General features: G+C 44.5%; 1 protein-coding gene across 2 annotated transcripts in view; it reads right to left on the reverse strand.

Moving 5' to 3' along the window:
• SSUH2 (ssu-2 homolog) overlaps positions 1–23,620 on the reverse strand; it is a 73,293-nt gene that overhangs the window by 15,588 nt on the left and 34,085 nt on the right. The window contains exons 1-7 of one of the 2 annotated variants that reach the window (XM_068132474.2): positions 21,184–21,346; positions 16,459–16,560; positions 15,835–15,904; positions 13,785–13,914; positions 6,334–6,394; positions 4,730–4,848; positions 4,506–4,568 (exon numbers count right to left, since the gene is read on the reverse strand). In XM_068132474.2, coding sequence (XP_067988575.2) covers positions 4,506–4,568; positions 4,730–4,848; positions 6,334–6,394; positions 13,785–13,914; positions 15,835–15,904; positions 16,459–16,560; positions 21,184–21,205 — 567 coding nt within the window. In that variant the 5' untranslated portion in view covers positions 21,206–21,346. Of the gene's footprint in view, positions 1–4,505; positions 4,569–4,729; positions 4,849–6,333; positions 6,395–13,784; positions 13,915–15,834; positions 15,905–16,458; positions 16,561–21,183; positions 21,347–23,620 lie in introns of those variants that run through there. The other variant, XM_068132473.2, reaches the window with a different exon arrangement.

Below are 23,620 nucleotides of genomic sequence, written 5' to 3' on the forward strand. Positions count from 1 at the left end.
ACTGCTCTCCCCTCTGGGCTGGTGCACCTGCCTCACACCTAGCTCGTCTTCACGCTGTTGAAACCAAAGCATTCAGAATCATTGGAATCTCCCGCGATGAAGGGCCCTTCTCCAAGGGCCTCTCACTCACTCACCGCAGGCAGGTTGGTGGTCTTTCCGTCTTCTACCGACTCCTCTCTGGCCTTGCCCCCCCAGCTCTCTCTGGGCTCTGTCCAGCAAATATTCCTACAGGTCGCACAAGATCTGCCTGCAACCCTCTTATGGTTAAACTGCCAAAATCAAGACTCTCTGCTCACCTTCACTCCTTCATTCCTCTTTTCTCCCACCTCTGGAACAAACTCCCTCACTCTCTTCAATCCCACTCCACCCTCCAGGTCTTTAAAACAGCTGTTCACCACCATCTCTTATCTTCCCCCATCAAGTTATAGAGACATATCAAAGATGATCAAAAGAAATTGCTCAACCTCACCTCACCTCACCACACCCACACCTCACCACAACCTCACCACACCCAATGGATATTCTTACATCAATAAACCACGCTCGGAGGGCCGAGGTGGTGGAATTGCCGTTATTCACCGACAGGACATCAAGACCAACCTCATCTCCATCTCATCTGCTCCATCATTTGAACACCTGGCTTTTAAACTCTCTGGTCACACACAGTCAGTCATGGCTGTTGTCTACCGCCCTCCCAAACTACACCCATCATTCCTGTCTGACTTCTCCTACTTTCTGACCCAGCTATGTTCCCTCTCCCCCTCAATCCTCCTCCTTGGTGATTTCAATATCCACATGGACTCCACTGACTCCACGCTAACCACTGACTTCACTGATTTACTCACCTGCTTTAACCTCACTCAACATGTCAACTTTCCTACCCATAACCGTGGTCACATTTTGGACCTTGTCTGCTCTACTGGACTAATTTTGCACCATCTCTCTGGCTCCGACCTCACTCTCTCTGACCACCTAGCCATCACTCTGACCATCAACATCCCCACCCCAGCACCAAGGCATTATCGCACTATCAACTTCCGTAAGCTAAACGCTCTTTCACCTGCCTCATTCTCATCGACCCTCTCTGAAAAAATGTCCACTTCTCCCTTCGTTGACCTCCACACCCCTTCTGACCTCACTGACTACTACAACCACACTCTCTCCTCCTGCCTTGACCAACTTGCGCCTATAAAAACCAAAACAGTTTCTTTCACCCATTCTGCTCCCTGGTTTACCCCTGAACTCCACCTGATGAAAACTCGTGCTCGCCAACTTGAAAGACTCCGCAATAAAACAGGTCTCACAGTTCACTCCCAGGCCTACAAGGACCACATACAACACTATAAAGATGCCCTCTCCCGCGCCCGCTCCGCCTACTACTCTCAAATTATCCACTCTGGCTCCGGAAACCCAAAAGCACTCTTCTCTACAATAAACAAACTCCTCAGCCCCCTGAACACCACCACCCAGTCATTCACAATAGACAACTGCATCTCCTTCCTTTCATTCTTCCAACGCAAAATTGAAAACATCTACAACAGCTTGACCACCGCCGCACCCGCTCCCCCTCAAACCACCTGCCCCCCCTTATCCTGCCATCCCCTGTCTCAATTCTCCCCAGTCTCCCCTACTGACCTCTCTGAACTCATCGGAATGAAAACTGCCACCTGCACTCTTGACCCCATCCCCTCCAGCTTTGTCAAGGCCTCCCTTCCTGCTCTCTCTCCACTTATCATTGCAACAATAAACTCCTCCCTGTCTACAGGCATCGTCCCACCATCCCTCAAAATTGCTGCTGTTACCCCCATTCTGAAAAAACCTGGACTAAACCCTGACACCCTAAATAACTTCAGACCCATCTCCAACCTACCCTTTCTGTCAAAGGTTTTGGAACGCGCTGTAGCCACTCAACTCAAACATCACCTCTCTGCCAATAACCTGTATGAAACATTCCAATCCGGATTCCGCTCCAACCACAGTACTGAAACTGCTCTCCTCAAAATCACCAACGACCTTCTCCTCTCCTCTGACGCTGGCAACCTCAACATTCTCATCCTCCTCGACCTCAGCGCCGCCTTTGACACCATCGATCACACCATCCTCCTCACCCGACTTGAAACCACCTTTAACATTACCGGCACTGCCCTCTCTTGGATTAAATCATACCTCTCTGACAGGCGTCAGTTCATCTCCATCAATAACTGCAAATCCCCCACTGCTCCCCTCCCCCAAGGTGTCCCCCAAGGTTCAGTTCTTGGCCCCCTCCTCTTCATCCTTTACCTGTCCCCCCTCGGTCACTTAATCCGCCGTCATGGTCTCCAATTCCACTGCTTCGCCGATGACATCCAGCTTTTCATCTCCACCAAGTCCATCTCCACCGCCACCCACTCTATCCTGACAAACTGCATCACTGAAATAAAATCCTGGCTTCAAATCAACTTCCTCAAACTTAACTGTGATAAATCTGAAATAATCATCATTGGCCCAAAAACGCTCACCAAGTCCACCCATAACTTTGCCCTCAACATCGACGGTTTCCCAGTATCCACCTCCCCTCACATCCGGAATCTTGGCATCATCTTTGACCAAACCCTCTCCTTCGACAAATACACTAAACAGATCACAAAGACAGCCTTCTTTCACCTGAAAAACATCGCCCGTCTCCGTCCATCCCTCTCCTCCGTGGCTGCAGAAACCCTCATCCACGCCTTCATCACTTCCCGTCTGGAGTACTGCAATAGCCTCCTTTATGGTTCACCCTCAACAATCACCAATAAACTCCAATACATTCACAACTCCGCTGCCCGTCTACTCACCCATTCCCGGACCCGTGACCACATCACCCCCGTCCTTTACAAGCTTCACTGGCTCCCCATCTCCCAGAGAATCCAGTACAAAATCCTCCTCTTGACCTACAAAGCCCTCCATAACCTGGCCCCATCCTACCTGGCTGACCTCCTCTCCAGACACACTCCCACCCGCAACCTCCGCTCTGCTGGTACCAACCTCCTGACCCCCCCCCCCATCCGGACCAAATTTAGATCCTGGGGGGACAGGGCCTTCTCCATCGCTGCTCCCACCCTCTGGAACTCGCTACCTCACACCATCAGACTCCTCCTCACTCACCACATTCAAAACATCACTCAAGACCCACCTGTTCAACACTGCATTCAACATTTAACCCACAGCATCTAACCCCTGACTATCTCCTCTCCTTCTCCCTCCTTTGTGCTTTGAATATTTCCCTATTGATTCTTCTTTTTTTGCAATTGTCTTTACTAGGGCATGCCCGTACTATATCTATATCTAAAATTATATCCCCCCCTCTATTTACATGAAATGGTTTGGTCCATGAAATGTTTTGGTCCATTCGCAACGCCAAAGCGAACGGCGAACGCTTTACATGAAATGGTTTGGTCCATGAAATGTGTTGGTTCATTCGCAACGCCAAAGCGAACGGCGAACGGCTTGCGAGTACAGTGACAATCCCCCCCCCCCCCCCCTCTATTTAGATGAAATGGTTTTTATTAGTTTTAAAACATAGTTTAACGCCAACATAGCGGCAACATAGTTTGCAAACGTGAAATAAATGAATACGCTCTCAAATGTGCCATCCGAGGCAGAGTGTGTTCGCCACGTTCGGCACACGCGATAGCTCGCTGCTCTCTGATTGGTTGAATCGTTTTTTGGACATAGCTCGGTAAGTAATTGTCCGATTAATATGAAACCTTGAAAAGGCACATCCTCGGGTCCCCAGCAATATACCTGGCAAGTTTAAAGTATATCGGACCCGTGGTTGTCGAGAAACAGCGGTCACAGACAAACGTACAAACAAACAAACACACAGAGATTACTGGAATTATAGATAGATGTTTTGCTATGCATTATGTTTTGCACTCTGTCAAAGCGTCTTTGGGCTTCCTGAAAAGCGCTATATAAAATAAATGCATTATTATTATTATTATTATCCAAAACATTGATCTTTTCTATCCCCGCTAATTTCACCCCAATTCCACTTTTTTGAAATACCAACTTCTGTCCTGGAAGTCCTTGGTGTCCTTGTGTTTGATACTTATGCCACCCCCCCACCCCCCCCCCCCCAAGCCCTCTCCCTCCCAGACATCTCCCTGCTCTTAAATGTTGTGTGCCCTCAAGTGTTTGTGTGCTTCCCCTTCTCTTGTCTTCCGCTCCCTCTTTTTATATATTTTGTTTGTCTGGTTGATTTGTTTGTGAAATAAATGTCAGCTCTTTCACGAGCCTCGATTCAGTATACAAAAAAAAAAAAAAAAAAAAATTCTCCGAACTATAATGATGCAACTTAGCACGTTATTCTTTTTGTTTATTTAGTCCTTCGGTCTTTTTTATACATTCATTCAATATCTTTAATCAAACACAAGATAGTAGTGAATTTTGTACGCACTGTGCACACTTTTTTTTAATGAAACCTTACAGTAACCGCAGCGGATGATCGTGTCACGTGAGGCATCCATCAAAGGCCTTCTTACCCGTCCCATTGCGTTGCATTTTGTACATGGACGTCGACACATTCCAAGACAATTGTGGCAAGGCTTGGGAGTTGGAAGAAGAAAAAACAAACAGGTAGATATTAACACAATTAACCAGTTATTGGGCTTTGGGATTAGGCTGTCAGGACCAGTGTTGATTAGCCTCAGTGATTCCACAAACCTCAAAAAATGAATAAAGTCTGCATGGTACTTTTGCTCCGTACCTTCACGTTGCTGGTGTTTGGAACTGGAATTCTTTTTTGATCCGGCTGAAACATGACTGGAATGTCCACAGCAATGCTCCATGGTAGGGGTGGTGGGCCGATTATATTTTCCGGCATGCCTAAGAGGGACAAATGCAGTTTCACTTCGTTATCGGTAGCATGGCGAAGATTCCGAGGGTGATCTTATAGTCTTAATTTTGATCTTAGTTTGAGGGTGACCACCGAGTCTGGTCAACGGGTTTGAATTAAAGCAATTAAAATTTGCAAAATGAATGACGTGAAAAAATAAAAATGAGAGTGCACAATGCCCAAAAAAAAAGAATCATGCTCATATAAACAACCAGCTCTGACTTGTGTAAACCTTTTGAGTTGTTAAAGTATTACGTGGAACCAAGGTCTATGATGTATGACATTATGACGTGACACTTGACTTGAGATGACAATGTCCAGGCCACTCGAAGCAAAGTGCGTATATTGCATTCTCAAAAACATGTGAACAACATAAAATGGCATTTCTTTATCGAATAAATATTTAATTAATATCCACTGTTATTCAACAAAAAGAGATTGAAATCACTCTTAACAGAGCTCCACATGCTTTCAGTTCATAAGTTAAAATATTTTGAAGTCTTAACAACAGAGAATGCAATCTGGCAGTGTACTTGGTATTTAATTGTGGAGATAAAGTTCCACTGTGCGTTTTTGTACAGGGAAAAGGAATGGCGTGGGAGGAAGGGTTGGTCCAGTTTGTAGGAGGGAGAGATCCAAAATTTTGTGGAATTTGTGTATGTAATAAACAGTTGGCCTAATGTGTTTGTATGTCTGTCTGTGTGACTGTCTGTGACCATGCATCTGTATCCGTGCGTGCTTGTGTCTGTGTCCGTGCGTGCTTGCGTCCGTGTCCATGCATGCATCTATTTCCTTGTCTGCGAGTCCGTGCATGTGTCTGTCTGAGTCCGTGCATGTGTCTGTCTGAGTCCGTGCATGTGTCTGTCTGAGTCCGTGCATGTGTCTGTCTGAGTCCGTGCATGTGTCTGTCTGAGTCCGTGCATGTGTCTGTCTGAGTCCGTGCGTGTGTCTGTCTGAGTCCGTGCATGTGTCTGTCTGAGTCCGTGCATGTGTCTGTCTGAGTCCGTGCATGTGTCTGTCTGAGTCCGTGCATGTGTCTGTCTGAGTCCGTGCATGTGTCTGTCTGAGTCCGTGCGTGTGTCTGTCTGAGTCCGTGCGTGCGTCTGTCTGAGTTCGTGCGTCTGTCTGAGTTCGTGCGTCTGTCTGAGTTCGTGCGTCTGTCTGAGTTCGTGCGTCTGTCCGACTCCGTGTGTCTGAGTTTGTGCGTGCATTTGTCTGTGTATCTGTCTGAGTTTGTGTCCGTGCGTGTGTCTGTATTCATGCCGGTGTCTGTCTTTATCTGTGTGTGTGTCTGTGTCCATGTGTGTGTCGGTCTGTGTCCATGCGTGTATCGGTCTGTGTCCATGCGTGTGTCGGTATGCGTCCATGTCTGTGTCTGTGTCTGTGCCTGTGTGTCTGTGTGTCTCTGCATGCCCCACATCAAGCTATGAAAACAAATGCTGTGTCTAGTGATTAATATGGGGAATACATCGTACCATTGAAGGGCTCACTCTCCCAAGCCGTTGAGCGCTCCTCAGTAAACGTTTCCAGATGATACTGGATAAAATAAAAATTCCAAATTAAGAGGAATCATTGAAACACCACCAACAACTATGATGAGGAGACAAGTTCATAACCAAGACCTTTTTACCTCCCCACCAAAGGTGGACAGAGGTTAGGTTTTCACCCCTATCTGTTTATGTTTGTCCGATTGTTAGCAGGATACCTCAAAGTTGTGGATGGATTTGGATGAAAATCACATCGTTAGCATTGTATATGTAAACAATATAACAACTAGAAGGACACTCGGTAGAGCGCATACTCCACCAGGCTTACGCTTTGTATCCCACCGGTAGGCCGGATCTGGATTCGGACCCGAATCAAAATCTAATAATTTAGTCCTCGTCACACACCCCATATGTCCACCAAATTTCGTCCGAATCCATCCACAACTTTTTGAGATCTTCTGCTCACAGACAGACAGACAGACAGACATGGGTGAAAACATAACCTGACATGATAGATGATGAATTTCATGAATTGATGATGAATTACTTCGATGAATTACTAAAATAATGAAATAAAAAGCAACCCTGAGATGCAGACCAAGTACATACTATTCAGTTCTCGACACAATAACAAAAGTCAACAAACTAAGAATGATGCATAATTATGTTATAAATGATGAAATAAAACACTGAAGACCATTTGCAATTATTGCAGATTGCCATTGCACAAACAAATTAATAAATTAAAATATAAATATTGAACAATATCAACTGGCAGGACTAGTAACGGTAAACTATAATAACAAATTGCAAGCAGAATAATGAGAACGTTCACAATAGTGAGGGCTTTCACAATATAACAAAGAGTCTGTGGAGAACGTAGCAGTGAACATGTGCATGTTATATTATGCAAGAGAAGCATGAATCTGCATAGAAGATGAGTAGTTGCCATATTGCCAGCATCTGCCCACAATGGGTAACCTGTGTCAATGTACAAGATGTATTCACAAGCCAACAATGTCATAATCCTCATCTTCACCAAATGGCAGCTGTGTTGTGTTTGTATAACCAGATCATCTCCAGGTTCCACAAGCAGGAGTACACTCAACGTTGTGCTTCTTGCACGTGCACCCCAAGCCGCTACAGTCGGTCTGGCAGTTGCACCTGATGACCCTCAGCAGCTCCTCGGGAACAGGAGCTCGGTCTGTCTGGGGAGGGACAAGCCCCTAGTCGCTCTCCTGCCATTCCCACTCTTTTGGAAGGAGTCCACCCCCAGATCCCTTCCATTTCTGAACCTGAAAGTCCACCTGAAAGGCTGTGCTGCTGCTGCTGGTGTAGGTGGTAAACTCTGCTGAACGCGAGACATACTGGAATCCACCTTCTCATAGTGTGCCGCAGAGGAGTCGAGCTTTTCGCTGGGTTTCCCTCCTGCAGCTACAACATCGGAAGAAGATGACTGTGCATCAAATGCCTACCTTGGCTTGCTCACGGAAGTGACTGCTTGTCTTGAATTTATTGAGGGAAGCTACTTTCCTAATCCGGTGGAGGCAAAATGTTGTGCCACATCTAAGGATTAAGGACAGCATGGAGGAAGAGGATGTGTCTGCGTATGTCCAGGCCAAGCTGTTCCTTGACAATCTTGATATCCCAGATGCGAGACTTCTCCTGAAGCATGTTGTGTTCATCAAATCGTTCATATGCTTCCCAAAATTCAAAAAAGAAATATATATTGATTTTGAGACTTTTCATACGTCATAGACGACACCTTCTTAGGGATGATGCTTTTGTTGGAATTTTTTAGAGGTCTTGGTATGTAACGCCCAGGTATTAGTAAGTGATGATGGTGGTTTGTATGCAGCCTGGGGCTGCTTGGCTGCATCACTTTCTGGAAGCGCAGCTGTGCCACTGAGGCAGTGCCCCCTATTATCAGTAAGCTGGTACTCATTTTGCCGACCTCAGAATTATGACAGGCTAACCTACCTGGTGTTGGCTTAGCGGTTAGGGTGCCGGCTTGGGATCCTAGGATCCTGGGTTCGAATCCCGGTCGATCGCTGAATTAACACCAGGGGGGTTGACTCAGCCTGTCATCCTTCCGAGGTCGGCAAATTGAGTACCAGCTTGCTGGGATGAATGATCACGGTGTGTACCCCGATTTAGAATAGGTACACCGTATCCCTGCGCATCGTAAGAGCATGACCAAGGGTTGGCGTCAGGAAGGGCATCCGGCCATAAAAACATTGCCTCAAACAGGGAACCATGATTGTCATGGGGCCCGCAAAGCTAACCCCCGCTCTAGCGAGGAAAAATGGCCTTAAAACGATCATTCATTCATTCATTCAACCTACCTGGAGTTATTTCAACAGCACAACAGGAGCTCAAACTAGGTGTTGATGGCAAATCTTTTGAGGCCGATACTGGTCGTGTTTTTATTTTATTTTTTTCAATGGGAATTCAATAAAGGAATCAACTCAACATGGAAACGTAAACATCAAACTCGTTTTTCGCACAATTTGTAACATGTTGAATTGCTTGCTCAGTTTACTTCTCAGCACTCGTGTGGATTGCCCTTTTCTAATCTCTGTATTTGTCCTTGCTTGGACATATTAGTAGAGTCGTGGAATAGAGTGGTGAAGTATACTCCCTTCCCCATCATCCCAACTCGAAACTCCCCTTTGTATATGTTTGCTGATAACTCATCCAGTGCCAGGAAAGATCATCTTCATGGCGTATGTTGTGTTTGTAACAAAAATGAGTGGTGAAACATACAACAAAACTGAACATTTGATCTTGAAATGTGGCAACAATTGCGTGTCCAGTTTGTTACAAAATACAAACAAGAAAGAACAATCGGAGATTGCGGACTCTCGCCAGGGCATGTTCTTAGAGGTTTTTAAGGCTTTTGTGTTAAAACAAATATGGCGGCCAAACCACGTGACCGATGACGCCATCATTTTTTTTTCTCCACCAATTTATCCATAAATGATGCTCAATAAATTTCATCTTGATCGGATGAAGTTTTGTACTTGTCGAACTATGACGTCATAATGGAGGAACCTATGACATCATCATTAATATATGTTATTCACCATGAAGAGCTCTTTACAATGAGCAATGTATCAATTTTTTTCTATGCAGCACTTTCGGAGACAGAGAGGTGCAAAGTTTTTTGGGGTTTTCCAAGATATCCTGGTATCCTGTATGTTGCAGGATTGTCTCGTTTCATACTTTCCTGGGACGCCATCTGTGTTTGTGATCATGCTGTGTCATGTCAGTATTGTGTTGTGTCCATGCTGTGTCCCACTGTCGTGCCCGTGCCGTGCCCGTGCTGTGTCGATGTCCTGCCCCAGTGGAGGGTTGGATAGTGGCAGACAACCACATGATCTTTGCCATCTCTGTTGTTTCATAACAGTGCTCTAAATGTTCCAAGCACAAAAGTGAACATTTTGTAGGCCCGAGCCACACTTTTGTATTTTTGACAAACATCGTCCAATTTCTGGCAACCCTTGGACCTTTCGGCCATGAGTATAGCATCAACCCATCTCGGTTTGTATTACTACAACGACCAAGGACACAACCAGGAATATTTGTAGAAATTTGACAATGAATCAAACAACAACAACAGGCATTTTAAGGCCATTTTCCATGCTAGAGCAGGTTGGCCTTGTGGGCCCCATGACAATCTTCTACATCTCCCCTTGTTAACCCCCTTGCCCGCATTTTTTCTTCCACCACCTTTCTTTCTTTCTTCTTCCACCAGTCTTTCTCGGTCTTCCCTGTCCTCTACTTCCTTCTACATTCATTTCCATCACTCTTCTCAACCAGTCACTTTCATCCTTCCTCAACCCATGACCAAACCATCTCAACCTGTTTCCCTTCACAGCATCCATCACAGGCTCTATTCCCATCATCTTTCACAATTCATCATTTGTCTTCCTCTCTCTCACGATACTCCTCTCCTCGTCAGCATGCCACTCAGTTCCCGAAACTTCTTCCATACACATCTCACTCCAGCAACCGTTGCCGAGTCTGATCCACCTTCTCCATTCAGCATGTCTCCGAGGCAGCAAAATGTTTTCACACCTTCCAGCTTCACGCCGTCTCTAAGATCCAACTCAACATTTCCCCCATCTGCAGCTCCCTCTGTGCACACCTTACACTTGAATGGAGCTGCCACACTGGTTAATGACCCTCTCAGACTACGACATTTTTGATGAAGCCACTCAGTGCACATTGTGCACTGAATGGAGTTCACTCCGACACCCTTCCTGCACACAGCACATGGCCACTTCCCAGTTCTTTCCACCTCACCACATGCTTTACCACTTGCCATCACCTTCGTCTTTCCGATATTCACCTTCAGACCTTTTGTCTCCATACATTCCTTCCACTTGTTCATCTTCTCCTTCAGTCCATCCATACTCTCCCCAATCAACACCAGATCATCTGCCAACAACAACTCCCACGGCAAACCCTCTTTTACGTTCCGAGCCAGCACCTCCATCACAGCTACAAATAGTAGTGGACTTAGTACCGACCCCTGATGCACTCCAGCCTTCACCTCAAACTCACCACTGTTCCCGTCCTTCGTCCTTACAGCTGTGCACGCTCTCTCATACATTGCCATCACTACTCTGATCAACCATTCCTCCACTCCTAACTTCCTCAATGCCCATGTCACTCCTTCGTGTGGAACCCTATTGAATGCTTTCTCCAGATTAACAAACCCAAGAAACAACTTCTTCCTTTTCTCCATGTACTTCTCCTGCAACTGCCTCACAATAAAAAGCGCGTCTGTCGTTCCTCTTCCTGGCATAAATCCAAACTGCATTTTGTCGATATTCACTTTCTTCCTCCTCCTCTTCTCCAACACCCTTTCCAATACCTTCATTCCATGCTCCAATAACTTTATCGCTCGATACGAGCCACATTCCAAAGGGTCACCTTTCCCCTTGCATAGAGGGACGAGGGTACTCAGTTCCCAATCCACTGGAATGCAGCCTTCTTTCACCACCAGATTACAGATCTGTCATTCTCTTCACACCCCCAACCTCCCGCTGCCTTCAACATATCTCCCACAACTCCGGTCGGCCCTCCCCCTTTTCTACTCTTCATTGCTTTTATCGCTTCCTCAACTTCCTTCTCAGTTATCTTCTCTGCCGGTCCTAAAACTGGGTTACTCTCTATGTTGCCATCCCATTCATTCTCTGTATTCAACAGCATTTCCATATATCTTTCCAATCTTCCTTTAATTCCATCAGGGTCCACAACGATTTGTCCCACTTCATCCTTCAAGCAACTCACCCCCATCACATCACACCTCTCTTTCGCTATCTGCTTTGCAATCCTGAATACCGCTCTCTGACCCTCTTCCAAATCCAAGCGTTTTCCGAACATTTTCCTACATGCCTCCTGCGCCTTTGCTACCTCTTTCTTTGCAGCCTTCTTGGCTGCCTTATACTTTCATGCTCTGCCTTTTCTGCTCCCGTACCCTTCGCCTTCTGCCACTCCTTGAACTTCTTCCTTTTCTCGTCAATCCTCTTTCCAACGTCATCATCCCACCACCATGTTTCCGATTGCCTCGGTGGTCCTTTTGTCGATCCACATACCTCACCAACCGCTCCCAACAGACTATCTTTCATTGACATCCAACCACTTTCAAGCTCAACCACATCATCCTCGACCATACTCAGCCTCTCTTTCAATGCCTCCCTCACTGTCACCTCTTTCAACCTCCACACCTTCATTCTCGGTTGGTACTTCACCTGCCGAGCTCTCCTCGCACCTTTCACCCTTATGTCACAGACAACCAAGTGATGCTGTGAAACAGCCTCCTCCCCCGGGATCACCTTTGTGTCCCGGAGGTGCCCCCTATCTCGCCTACGCACCATCAGGTAGTCAACGGTTGTCGTCAACCCACCTGACGTGTATGTAACAAGCTTATTATCCTCTTTCTGGAACAGAGTATTACAAATTAACAAACCAGCTCCATCAGCAAATTCCAAAATCCTTTCACCTTCTCCATTCCTCACACCATATCTGTAACCCCCATGAACTCCCTCAAAACCGTCCATACTCCTTCCCACATGTCCATTTAGGTCTCCTCCTACCAGAACAACTTCCTCATCTTTCACGTTTTCCATCAGCTTCTCTATCGCACACCAGAACTTGTCCTTCTCTTCATCGCTCCGACCGACCTGCGGAGCATATCCCGAGATGACGTTCACCAAGAGCTTTCCAATCATCATTTTCACCATCATCAACCTTTCACTCACTCGAGTCACACTCACCACACTGTCTACAAACTCCTCAGAAAACAGGACACCAACACCATGCACGCCTTCCGGGCACCGTTGCCACACAAACTTGTATTTCTGTCCCTGCCTAACCTTCACCATTCTCACACCATTTCCCTTCCATCTCGTCTCTTGCACACAACATATGTCCACTCTTCTTCTGACCAATACTTCCACCACTTCTCCTGATCTCCCTGTCATTGTCCCTACATTCCATGTCCCAAACCTCATAAACCGATCTCCACGTCGGGCATCAGATATTTCGTCGTCATAAATGGAGTGATTTGCACCCTTGCTTCGATCGGGTTCCCCACCTTGATTTTTGACGAGAGGGAGTGAGGTCCCCCACGGGGTACTTCGGGCTGTACCCTGCCCATATGTAATTGTCATGGTTCCCTTTTTGAGGCAATGTTTTATGGCCAGATGCCCTTCCTGATGCCAACCCTTTTAGTCGCCTCTTACGACACGCAGGGATACGATGTACCTATTCTGAACCGGGGTACACACCGGGGTGACAATGAATCACTGTTCGAATTAAATCGTACCACGATGTTACCCATCGACAATATGGAAATGGCGGTCAACTTCACAGTGTGACATCATTGCTTATGACGAAGAAGAAGATTTTCGACATTTATTCTCAAAATTACGCACTTTACAAATTAGAAATCGGGAGAAGACATCATATCTATTTTGTAGGGCATTAAGGGATAGATTAGCGTCGAAGTGGACTGAATGTTTGGGTTCCCTTTATGGAATTGATTGGAAAAATAAATCATAGCTTTTATAATCCAAGTTTAAAAATAATAAACTCATATGGAGACACGGAAAGCCACCAGCTCTGTATGTCATATAGTCTCAACATTGGCCCAGCCAGCAGGATTTGTTTTGTTTTAATGCTCGCGCATCGACTCTCGGCCTCGGCTGTCGGCACAGCAAAGCAAATGGAGCCCAGAAAGCAGATCATGAAGGTGGAGTGGAACTTTGCCATTTACTATTTGAAAGACTTAGAATTAACCACACGTGACTGCTGACGTCATTATTGGGTCGAAAGATTAACAATCCGCCCCAAAAGGCTCTGGCTCGTCAACTGTAGGGTTTCGCATCACCTGCTGCAGTTACTACACATATCAATTAGCAGCATACCCTGTATGTGTTTAGTTGTTTGATGTCGCTGAATTGAAGTTCCATTACAGGTTGCTGGCTGTAGCAGCAATGTCCGGACACGTACTCTCGAAGAGCCTCCTTTCCCTCTTCTTCACTCAGTGCTGGATTTCTACATACAGATGCAATCAGTGAGATCACCGAAATACTGTTTGATTCATTACTGATGGAAATTATCAAAGGAGCTTGCTCCAGAGTCGAGATAAAGCTTAAATCCACAAATGTTGAGGAAGGTATCAAAGTTTGTTTGATGCTACAAGGCCACAACCTGCTCGTACTATTAATGCCTCGTCCTGCCGCAAAACCCCAGGATGCCAGTTTATGGCTGGCTCAGGATTTAAATCCAGGCTAGACAGCTCAAGGTGTGCATCGAGGCCAACCTGCCAGCCCAAAGACTCACGGCAGGCCTTCTTATTCAAAAAAAGAGAATCAAGCAAATTTTCCATTTCTCACGACGTTTGTTAATCTTAGCAAATGTGGAAGTCATACCAAAGATTTAAAAAATGGTACGTAAAAGTCATACCAAAGCATGCTGCTTCCTTGCTTGAAAAGGTAGAGCATGGACAAACCCCTTCCGCTTAGTACAGTGAAAAAAACGGCGCCATTGTTATGACGTCTCTGGTACCCAGAATATCCCGGGAAGTGCCGGTAATGAGGGCACTTCCCCCAAGCTCAGTCCCTGTGTTAAGTGGTTGTCTTGTCAGAGTGTGTGTGTGTGTGTGTGTGTGTGTGTGTGTGTGTGTGTGTGTGTGTGTGTGTGTGTGTGTGTGTGTGTGTGTGTGTGTGTCAGCTCTTAACCCAAATATAAAAAGCCCCAATGAAGATAATGATACCAGTAAAAAGTCCGTCAAATATGACGGGTTGGAACAGTTTATTTGACGGTGCAGCCTCGTCAGCGTGCCAAACTCTGAAGCCTCGGCCTAGTGTCAGACGTGCTTATAGTTTCTTTATTTATCAGACATCATACAGATCATACATACGTAAATGAACTCTTTTTACTCTGTGCATGTTGCACATCACGTGCAGCGAATTTCACCTCCCTGCACCTCGGATTTATTGTTATTTTAAAAAAACGCATTTGTACACCGCCCATGAGGCCCGGTTTTTGCAAGCCACCATCTCCAAATCCAATAGGGGAGACAAAATTACTCTTTTATGGAAAATGTTTTTCGAGTTTGTTTTATCCTCGAAAATAGACAATAGTGAACACACATTTGTGTTAAAAGATTGGTTCTTAAAATATACCCTTATGAAGAGGGACAGACATCTGTACAAACGCACAAACTGACTGTGATTTATATGGTAGATTTCAAACTTGTTTTTTGACAGGTATACATTCTTTGTTGAAGCCTCGTGCCCACTCGCAAGTTCGCACTGGTATTTTAATGTGTCTACTCATCGCAATGATGGAACAAAAGTATTCTGAGTCCAGCGGGTGTGGTGGCGACAAATGTTACGCTCTGCATTGTGGTTGACGTACATCGACGGCGATCAGGTCTTCAAAGTAAACAGTGCATCACCATCTAATGTCTCTCTCCTCAACCCACCCCATCCCCAACCTGACCCCCAATTATTGTGTTTTGGCAGTGGAAAATCGGGGAAACAGACGTACACCCAAACCCATGGTTATGCTCCAAATAGGCTGAGTTGTACCTAACTCGTTTCCAACCTGTACTAGGGTTAGCATCAGGTACCAGCCATTCAAATCATGGGATTGGTGCATACGGACCAGACCGTATGAGAAATAAAAGCAGCCAAAATAACTGTGAACACATTAAACCTGGACGTTTTCCACTCATGTTAATACTTTCCATCCGCAATACATGGCACAAACAAACAAGAACGAATGAGAAATGCTGTCACGCACAACCTGTTGCCAGGTGAGGTCAACATCTAACCAAGCATACCACGTGAAATCACAAGTTTTGAAGGCACTGCCCATGCCCATTTCTCATATAATAAATAATACCATGGTTTTATAATAATTACGCTTGTAGATACCTTGTAAACGAAGAGTGTGTGTATAAGGTACCTCCATTCCTGTGCTTGAGAGTTTGGTTCAACAGGCAGTGGTGCAAACGGAGGCGGTGGAATGTTGTGACCTGGAGGTTGAGGGTGATGGGGGAGAGCGAAAATGAAATGGAAAAGCATTAGGGACACCTCACAACTGTACATTTCATGAAAATTCCAACGTTTTTGCATTTGAGATAGGAATATTGTCTCCACTCTGTCGAAATCAGGAAAATCAATCTAAACAAGGAGCCGATACTCTGGGTCCCCCGCTTTGTGGGTGGTACGAGGACTAGATCTGTGTCGTATGAATGCTAAATATTGATGGGTTTTTGAATATCACGTGCACAAGCCAAGTTACTGAGACGGTTGCCGTGACAATATAATTCAGCCAATCACGGCCGTGACCTAATCAAGTTGAGATAATGTCATGTGGAATAGATATCTGCAATATGGAAATTAAATGTTCAACGTTTTTTGAAATATCGCGTATATAAAAGTAAGTACATGGACAGATCGATCGATCGGTCTGTCCGAAGGAGCTCATTTTAATATCTCCCGTCTCCCAGCTTGATGGAGGGGTGGGAAACAATAATATTAAAAGAAAGCAGCATTAAATCAAAATGCAGAGATTTTGATGACATACCTGAATTGATCATCGTTCCTTCATAGCCCACCACATTTACAGGAAAATTGGGCGGAGCAGTGGGATGAGTATGCATTCCTGGATCCATTCCAGTAGGATCTGCTACTCCAGATATGAATGACAGAAACATACGCGCAAGTCACATTCTGCTAATGGCATGTTACATGCTTTACACTGTTGCTGTGTTTGACAAAATAGAGGTGGTTGTCTGTCTATCACTACCTTTTTTAATAGCTCCAATTAATCCCACCATGTGTGGTCAGCTGCTAGACATAGATTGGCACAAACCTTTCACGAAGTGGCTGGCCAGGCTTGACATAACAAGCTGGTTGGGGCAGGGGGGAAATTGGAATTTGATCAGGATGCCTGCGATAACTCGCACACAGATCGATGGCACCGTCATCGATCCACCAGCAAAATTTTTAACATCCACCAGCAAATGCTAGCAGATAGGGACTCCCAGCTTAACGGCCACCTGAGTTACAGCAACCTTTATGATGCAACTTCCTGCCTGCAAACTATCAAATCAAACAGTTTTATAGTCTGGGTGGGAATCGAACCTGGATTGGACAACTCAGATTCAAGTGCGCTACATATGATCGAACCTTCTTGTTTGACAGGTATGGCTGTCTCAGAAGCAAAAAATATACAATGTGCCACCAAACTATTATTTGACTAAGACACGTATTGCAGGGTGCTGGGCAGACACGTGGTTTACAAGGTACAGAATGACTAATCTTTAACAGCCTCATAACACAAGCACATTGGAGAAAGCCATCGCCATCAACCAGATATAACAAGATACCGTATCAGGCTTGGAAGATAATTCCACAGGTGTTAGAATTACAAGCAATTTGCTGTCAACTTAACAAGGCCCTCATATCCAAAGGTCGGATGGCCTAGAGTTACGTGTACTCGTCATGCTGGGCCGGCCAGTTCGTGAAAGACTTGGACCAAACCTTGCTCGGACGACTCCTAGAGAAGGTGGGAATAATATTGACCATGAAAGAAAAACAACTACTCGGTAAGTATGAATGGTCAGTTCATCAAGCACACCATGATCAGTTACCCCAGCTCGGCTCGACACACAGTGTTGTTATAAATGATGTGCTGACGCCCAAGCGAGTCGAGCTGCAGGTGAATCAATTAATTATACCTGATTCAAATGAATAATATTACTGGTTCTACACAAGACACTGGAGGGTTGTTGACCATCAACACAATAATTATACAACAAGACTGCTCAGATTATTCCCATTTTATTGATTGCAATGATCAATTCATCGACAGAACATATTCTCAAAGTACAGTACAGGAAGTTATGTATTTTCTTCTGCCCCTGCTCTTTCTCAATTGTTCTTCATTTTAGCAACAAAAACACATTATCAAGATTTTGAAAATCTCATTATTTCCAGTAATTACTAAATAAAAGACCTTCCTAATTTTGTTTATTTCAATATTGCCATGTGGATACAAACTCACTTATGCCCCTTATGTCTATCACGCATGAAGGCATGAACTGTTGCCAATTACTCCAACTAACAACATACTACTAACTAACCAACCAACTAACAATACACGACTATCCAACCAACCACTTCAACCAACTTTACACTACAACCCAACCAACCACTCCAAGCAACTATTATACACTACTCACAATAAGTTAGGGCTATTGGCAGGTTCTTCGGTGTGGTTGATTTTGTGTATTAATTATGTTGAAAAAAGTTGTTGGTCCTAATTCTATGGTTATTAATGTGTGAAAAAACACAGCATTCTTGATTTCAATACCCTAACCTGAACACCTTTAAAAAAAAAAAAAACACTCCCACAGTATCCCTAACTTATTGTGAGTAGTGTATATGACTAGCCAACCAACCACTTCAACCAACTTTACACTACTATCCAACCAACCACTTCAACCAACTTTACACTACTAACCAACCAACCACTTCAAGCAACTATTATATATATGACTAGCCAACCAACCACTTCAACCAACTTTACACTACTAACCAACCAACCACTTCAACCAACTTTACACGACTACCCAGCCAACCACTTCAACCAACAATACACTACTAACCAACCACTTCAACCAACTTTACACTACTAACCAACCAACCACTTCAACCAACTTTACACTACTAACCAACCAACCACTTCAACCAACTTTACGCTACTACCCAACCAACCACTCCAAGCAACTATATATGACTAGCCAACCAACCACTTCAACCAACTTTACACTACTAACCAACCAACCACTTCAACCAACTTTACACTACCAACCAACCAACTATTATATATACTAGGGCATGCCCGTACTATATATATGCCCGTACTATATATCTATCTAAAATTATATCCCCCCCCTCTATTTACATGAAATGGTTTGGTCCATTCGCAACGCCAAAGCGAACGGCGAACGGCTTGCGAGTACAGTGACAATCCCCCCCCTCTATTTACATGAATGGTTTGGTCCATTCGCAACGACCACAGAACCCCCCCCTCTATTTACATGAAATGGTTCGGTCCAAAGCGAACGGCTTCCGGAGTTTGGTAAAGAAATCGCCATCGCGTACACAAACGCGCAGGAAAGCGAATGAATCGCAAATTCGTTTTTATTAGTTTTAAAACATCGTTTAACGCCAACATAGCGCCAACATAGTTTGCAAACGTGAAATAAATGAATACGCTCTCAAATGTGCCATCCGAGGCAGAGTGTGTCCGCCACGTTCGGCACACGCGCTAGTTCGCTGCTCTCTGATTGGTTGAATCGTTTTTTGGACATCGCTCGGTAAGTAATTGTCCGATTAATATGAAACCTTGAAAAGGCACATCCTCGGGTCCCCAGCAATATACCTGGCAAGTTTCAAGTATATCGGACCCGTGGTTGTCGAGAAACAGCGGTCACAGACAAACAAACACACAGACAGACACACACACACACACACAGAGATTGCTGGAATTATAGATAGATGATGAGCCAACCAACCACTTCAACCAACTTTACACTACTAACCAACCAACCACTTCAACCAACTTTACGCTACTACCCAACCAACCACTCCAAGTAACTATATATGACTAGCCAACCAACCACTTCAACCAACTTTGCACTACTACACAACCAACCACTCCAAGCAACTTTACACTACTACCCAACCAACCACTTCAACCAACTTTACACGACTACCCAACCAACCACTCCAAGCAACTTTACACTACTACCCAACCAACCACTTCAACCAACTTTACACTACTACCCAACCAACCACTTCAACCAGCAATACACTACTAACCAACCAACCACTTCAACCAACTTTACACGACTACCCAGCCAACCACTTCAACCAACAATACACTACTAACCAACCAACCACTTCAACCAACTTTACACTACTAACCAACCAACCACTTCAACCAACTTTACACTACTAACCAACCAACCACTTCAACCAACTTTACACGACTACCCAGCCAACCACTTCAACCAACAATACACTACTAACCAACCAACCACTTCAACCAACTTTACACGACTACCCAGCCAACCACTTCAACCAACAATACACTACTAACCAACCAACCACTTCAACCAACTTTACACTACTAACCAACCAACCACTTAAACCAACTTTACACGACTACCCAGCCAACCACTTCAACCAACAATACACTACTAACCAACCAACCACTTCAACCAACTTTACACTACTAACCAACCAACCACTTCAACCAACTTTACACTACTAACCAACCAACCACTTCAACCAACTTTACACGACTACCCAGCCAACCACTTCAACCAACAATACACTACTAACCAACAAACCACTTCAACCAACTTTACACGACTACCCAGCCAACCACTTCAACCAACAATACACGACTACCCAGCCAACCACCTCTACCAACTTTACACTACTAACCAACCAACCACTTCAACCAACTTTACACTACTAACCAACCACTTCAACCAACTTTACACGACTACCCAGCCAACCACTTCAACCAACAATACACTACTAATTAACCAACCAACCACTTCAACCAACAATACACTGCTAACAAACCAACTTTACAGTACTAACCAACTTTACATAACCAACTTTACACTACTACCCAAGCAACCACAATGTAGCTATGAATATACATCAAATGCAATCACAAAGATAGACAGGTAAATGGTTCCCAGGTTCTGTGCATTGTTCCGCATTTGCTTTGAACAACAGTCTAATGGAACTCAAATAGTGGTGGAACTTGTTGTTGATGGAATGTTAGCGCCTGGAGGAAGTGCTGCCTCAGCATGTTCGGAATTCCCCAAACTGCGGACAGATTATATGGTGGCGGACACCGAGCTGGCGTTTCACACACAACGAGCATGGAGTGAAAGCTCGTACACGCGAGCAGAAAAATAGCACAAAAACAAAAACACGACGACTTTCTGCGGAGCCATATTGGTTTCTCGAAACGAGGAGCCGCATTTAGCAAACAAAATAATGAATTAAAGTACGGGATAAAAACAAGCTGATGGACTAGGAATCACATCGCTCTATTGATATACACCACAACATTGCCTGGGTAAAAGGTAAAGTGTGGTGTAGTGAAAGCAAGGACAACAAACCAAAGTAGAAATGCAACTACCGAGTCCATCAAAACCACTAAACGTGCGTTTCATGGCTGTGCAGACATTCCAAGCAAACATAAAAATGCTCTTACCAATAAATGCTCGATTTTCCATCACCGGTAATATATTTCGCGGGAAAACAAAACGTCCAGAGGATGAAGAAAGTCCACAATGTGCAATGGCTCCAGTGCGTGTAGTCACCAGTGTCTGTCACGTGTCACGGCCCGGCCCAACCCAAGTCCACTTCCTTGCCAGTGTCTGGCAGCGAGGCCTTCCTCGTTTACAAAATGTCGCCTGACCATCGCTAAAACAAATTCTTATGGGGAAAAGATTGGAATCAGTAAAAACTCTTGGGGAACCAAAACAAAAATAAAAACGAAGGCCTGGAAATTCAGTTAGATGTGTCAATGGACTAAAGGTTTTCCTTGTGTTGGTGAAACCAGACTCGCTGGTTTAATGGTCCGAGCGTCCGCTCTGGGTTTGGGTGGTTGGTGGTTTAAACTCGGGCTGAAGTCAAACCAAAGACGTTTACTTTTAAAAAAACAACTAAAACAGCAATCAGTGGAGAGCACACCTCCACCTGGTTGGCCTACTTTAGAAGAATCTACTAGCCGGATGCGGATCCGAATCTTCACCAAAATTGAATCTATTTGTCCTCGTCACAAACACAACGTGTCCACCAAGTTTCGGCCAAATCCGTCCACAACTTTTTGAGATATCCCGCTATGTATCGTGTTTGGCCCCATCTCCCAATGGTGAAGAATCACTTAAAAAATTCTAGTAACCGGATCCGAATCCGGATCTTCACCAAAATCGAATCATTTCGTCCATGTCACATACGCTACATCTCTGCAAAATCTCGTCCGAATCCGTCCACAACTTTTTGAGATATTTCGTTCACAAACAGACAAACGGACAGACAAGCGGACAGGGGTGAAAACACAACCTCCATCCACCTTTGGTGTTGGAGGTAAAAATGGTACGTCCTGCTTCCCCTTGCGAAACACTTAACATTTAAGGGGATATAGAGCATCGACAAAAGAATGCAGGGAAGGCAATGGCAAACCACCCAGTATAACCCTTGCCTAGAAACTGTTTCGGCAGCGCCAGTGCTCTGTAAATAGAGTAAGGTACAGGTTTTTGGGGGGTTTTTTGTCCTGTTAAAAAACCGGAATAAAGATAAAGCTCAGCGTCCTCAATAAATAAATAAAAACTAAAAAGAAATAATTTTAAAAGTTGGGTCACAATTTTCCCGACATTGCTAAACAAAAAAAGCAACCAACAGACTTTCAACAAAAAGTAAGCAACAAGAACTGCAGCAGATTTTCCAAAGGCATCCATTGTGGAAGGACTCTAGCCGGTGAGTTTTGTCTTTCAGATGGGTACATGTCTACAAAAACAAAAAGTGAAAGGAAGGAGGGGAGGAAACACTGAAAGTAGCAAGCACCTTCTTGTAGGGAAAGATGATACCTACAATAACACAGTTGTTGTTCAAACAGAAGTCAATGAGGCATTCGCCATTATCATTTGTCTCACCACATCAGTGTGTCCCCAAAGCTTGGTCACAGTCAGTAGTACCTGCCCCAACCTTGGCATTCGTATCACTCATCATTGGGAGCATGTCAGGCTGGGGTCCTTACACATTGCTTGTTGTTATGAGGAAGTCAAGCACACTTCAGACTAGGTTCAGCCATGGGTGCCACCTGTGTTATTGAGCAGTCTGCTCAACAGAGGCTACACGCCAGACCTGAATCACCAATACTGCCGGAAATCGAGAAATATCTATTGTAATGGCATTTCTCGCAGAGCATGCCGTTACTGCACGCCAATTATCCAATCCGAATCATAAATATATCCTACATCATTGTTACCATCGCCAGAGGAGAGGGTATTGCATTTGGGTCCGTTTGTCTGTTTATTTCTGTCTGTCTGTCCGTCCGCACAAAACGTGCTAACACAGGCCATACACGCCACCTAGTTTTAGCCAGTAGACCACTTTCTCTTTTTTCAATAGATAGACAGGGTATCTATAAAGTACGTCTATAAAGTTTGTATAATTATAATGTGGGTACCTCTATAAAATATGCACAATTAGAATGTGAGTACGTCTATAAGTTACGTACAATTAGAATGTGAGTACGTCTATAAAGTTTGTATAATTATAATGTGGGTACGTCCATAAAATATGCATAATTAGAATGTGAGTACGTCTATAAATTACGTACAATTAGAATGTGAGTACGTCTATAAATTACGTACAATTAGAATGTGAGTATGTCTATAAAGTTTGTATAATTATAATGTGGGTACGTCTATAAAATATGCAGAATTAGAATGTGAGTACGGCTATAAATTACATACAATTAGAATGTGAGTACGTCTATAAATTACGTACAATTAGAATGTGCGTACGTCTATAAAGTATGTACAACTAGAATGCGAGTACGTCTATAAATTACGTACAATTAGAATGTGAGTACGTCTAAAAAGTATGTACAGTTAAAATGTGAGTACGTCTATAAAATAAGT

This window comes from Myxine glutinosa, chromosome 12 (genome assembly GCF_964187855.1).
Source record: "Myxine glutinosa chromosome 12, kmMyxGlut1.1, whole genome shotgun sequence".
NCBI classification, from domain to species: Eukaryota; Metazoa; Chordata; class Myxini; order Myxiniformes; family Myxinidae; genus Myxine; species Myxine glutinosa.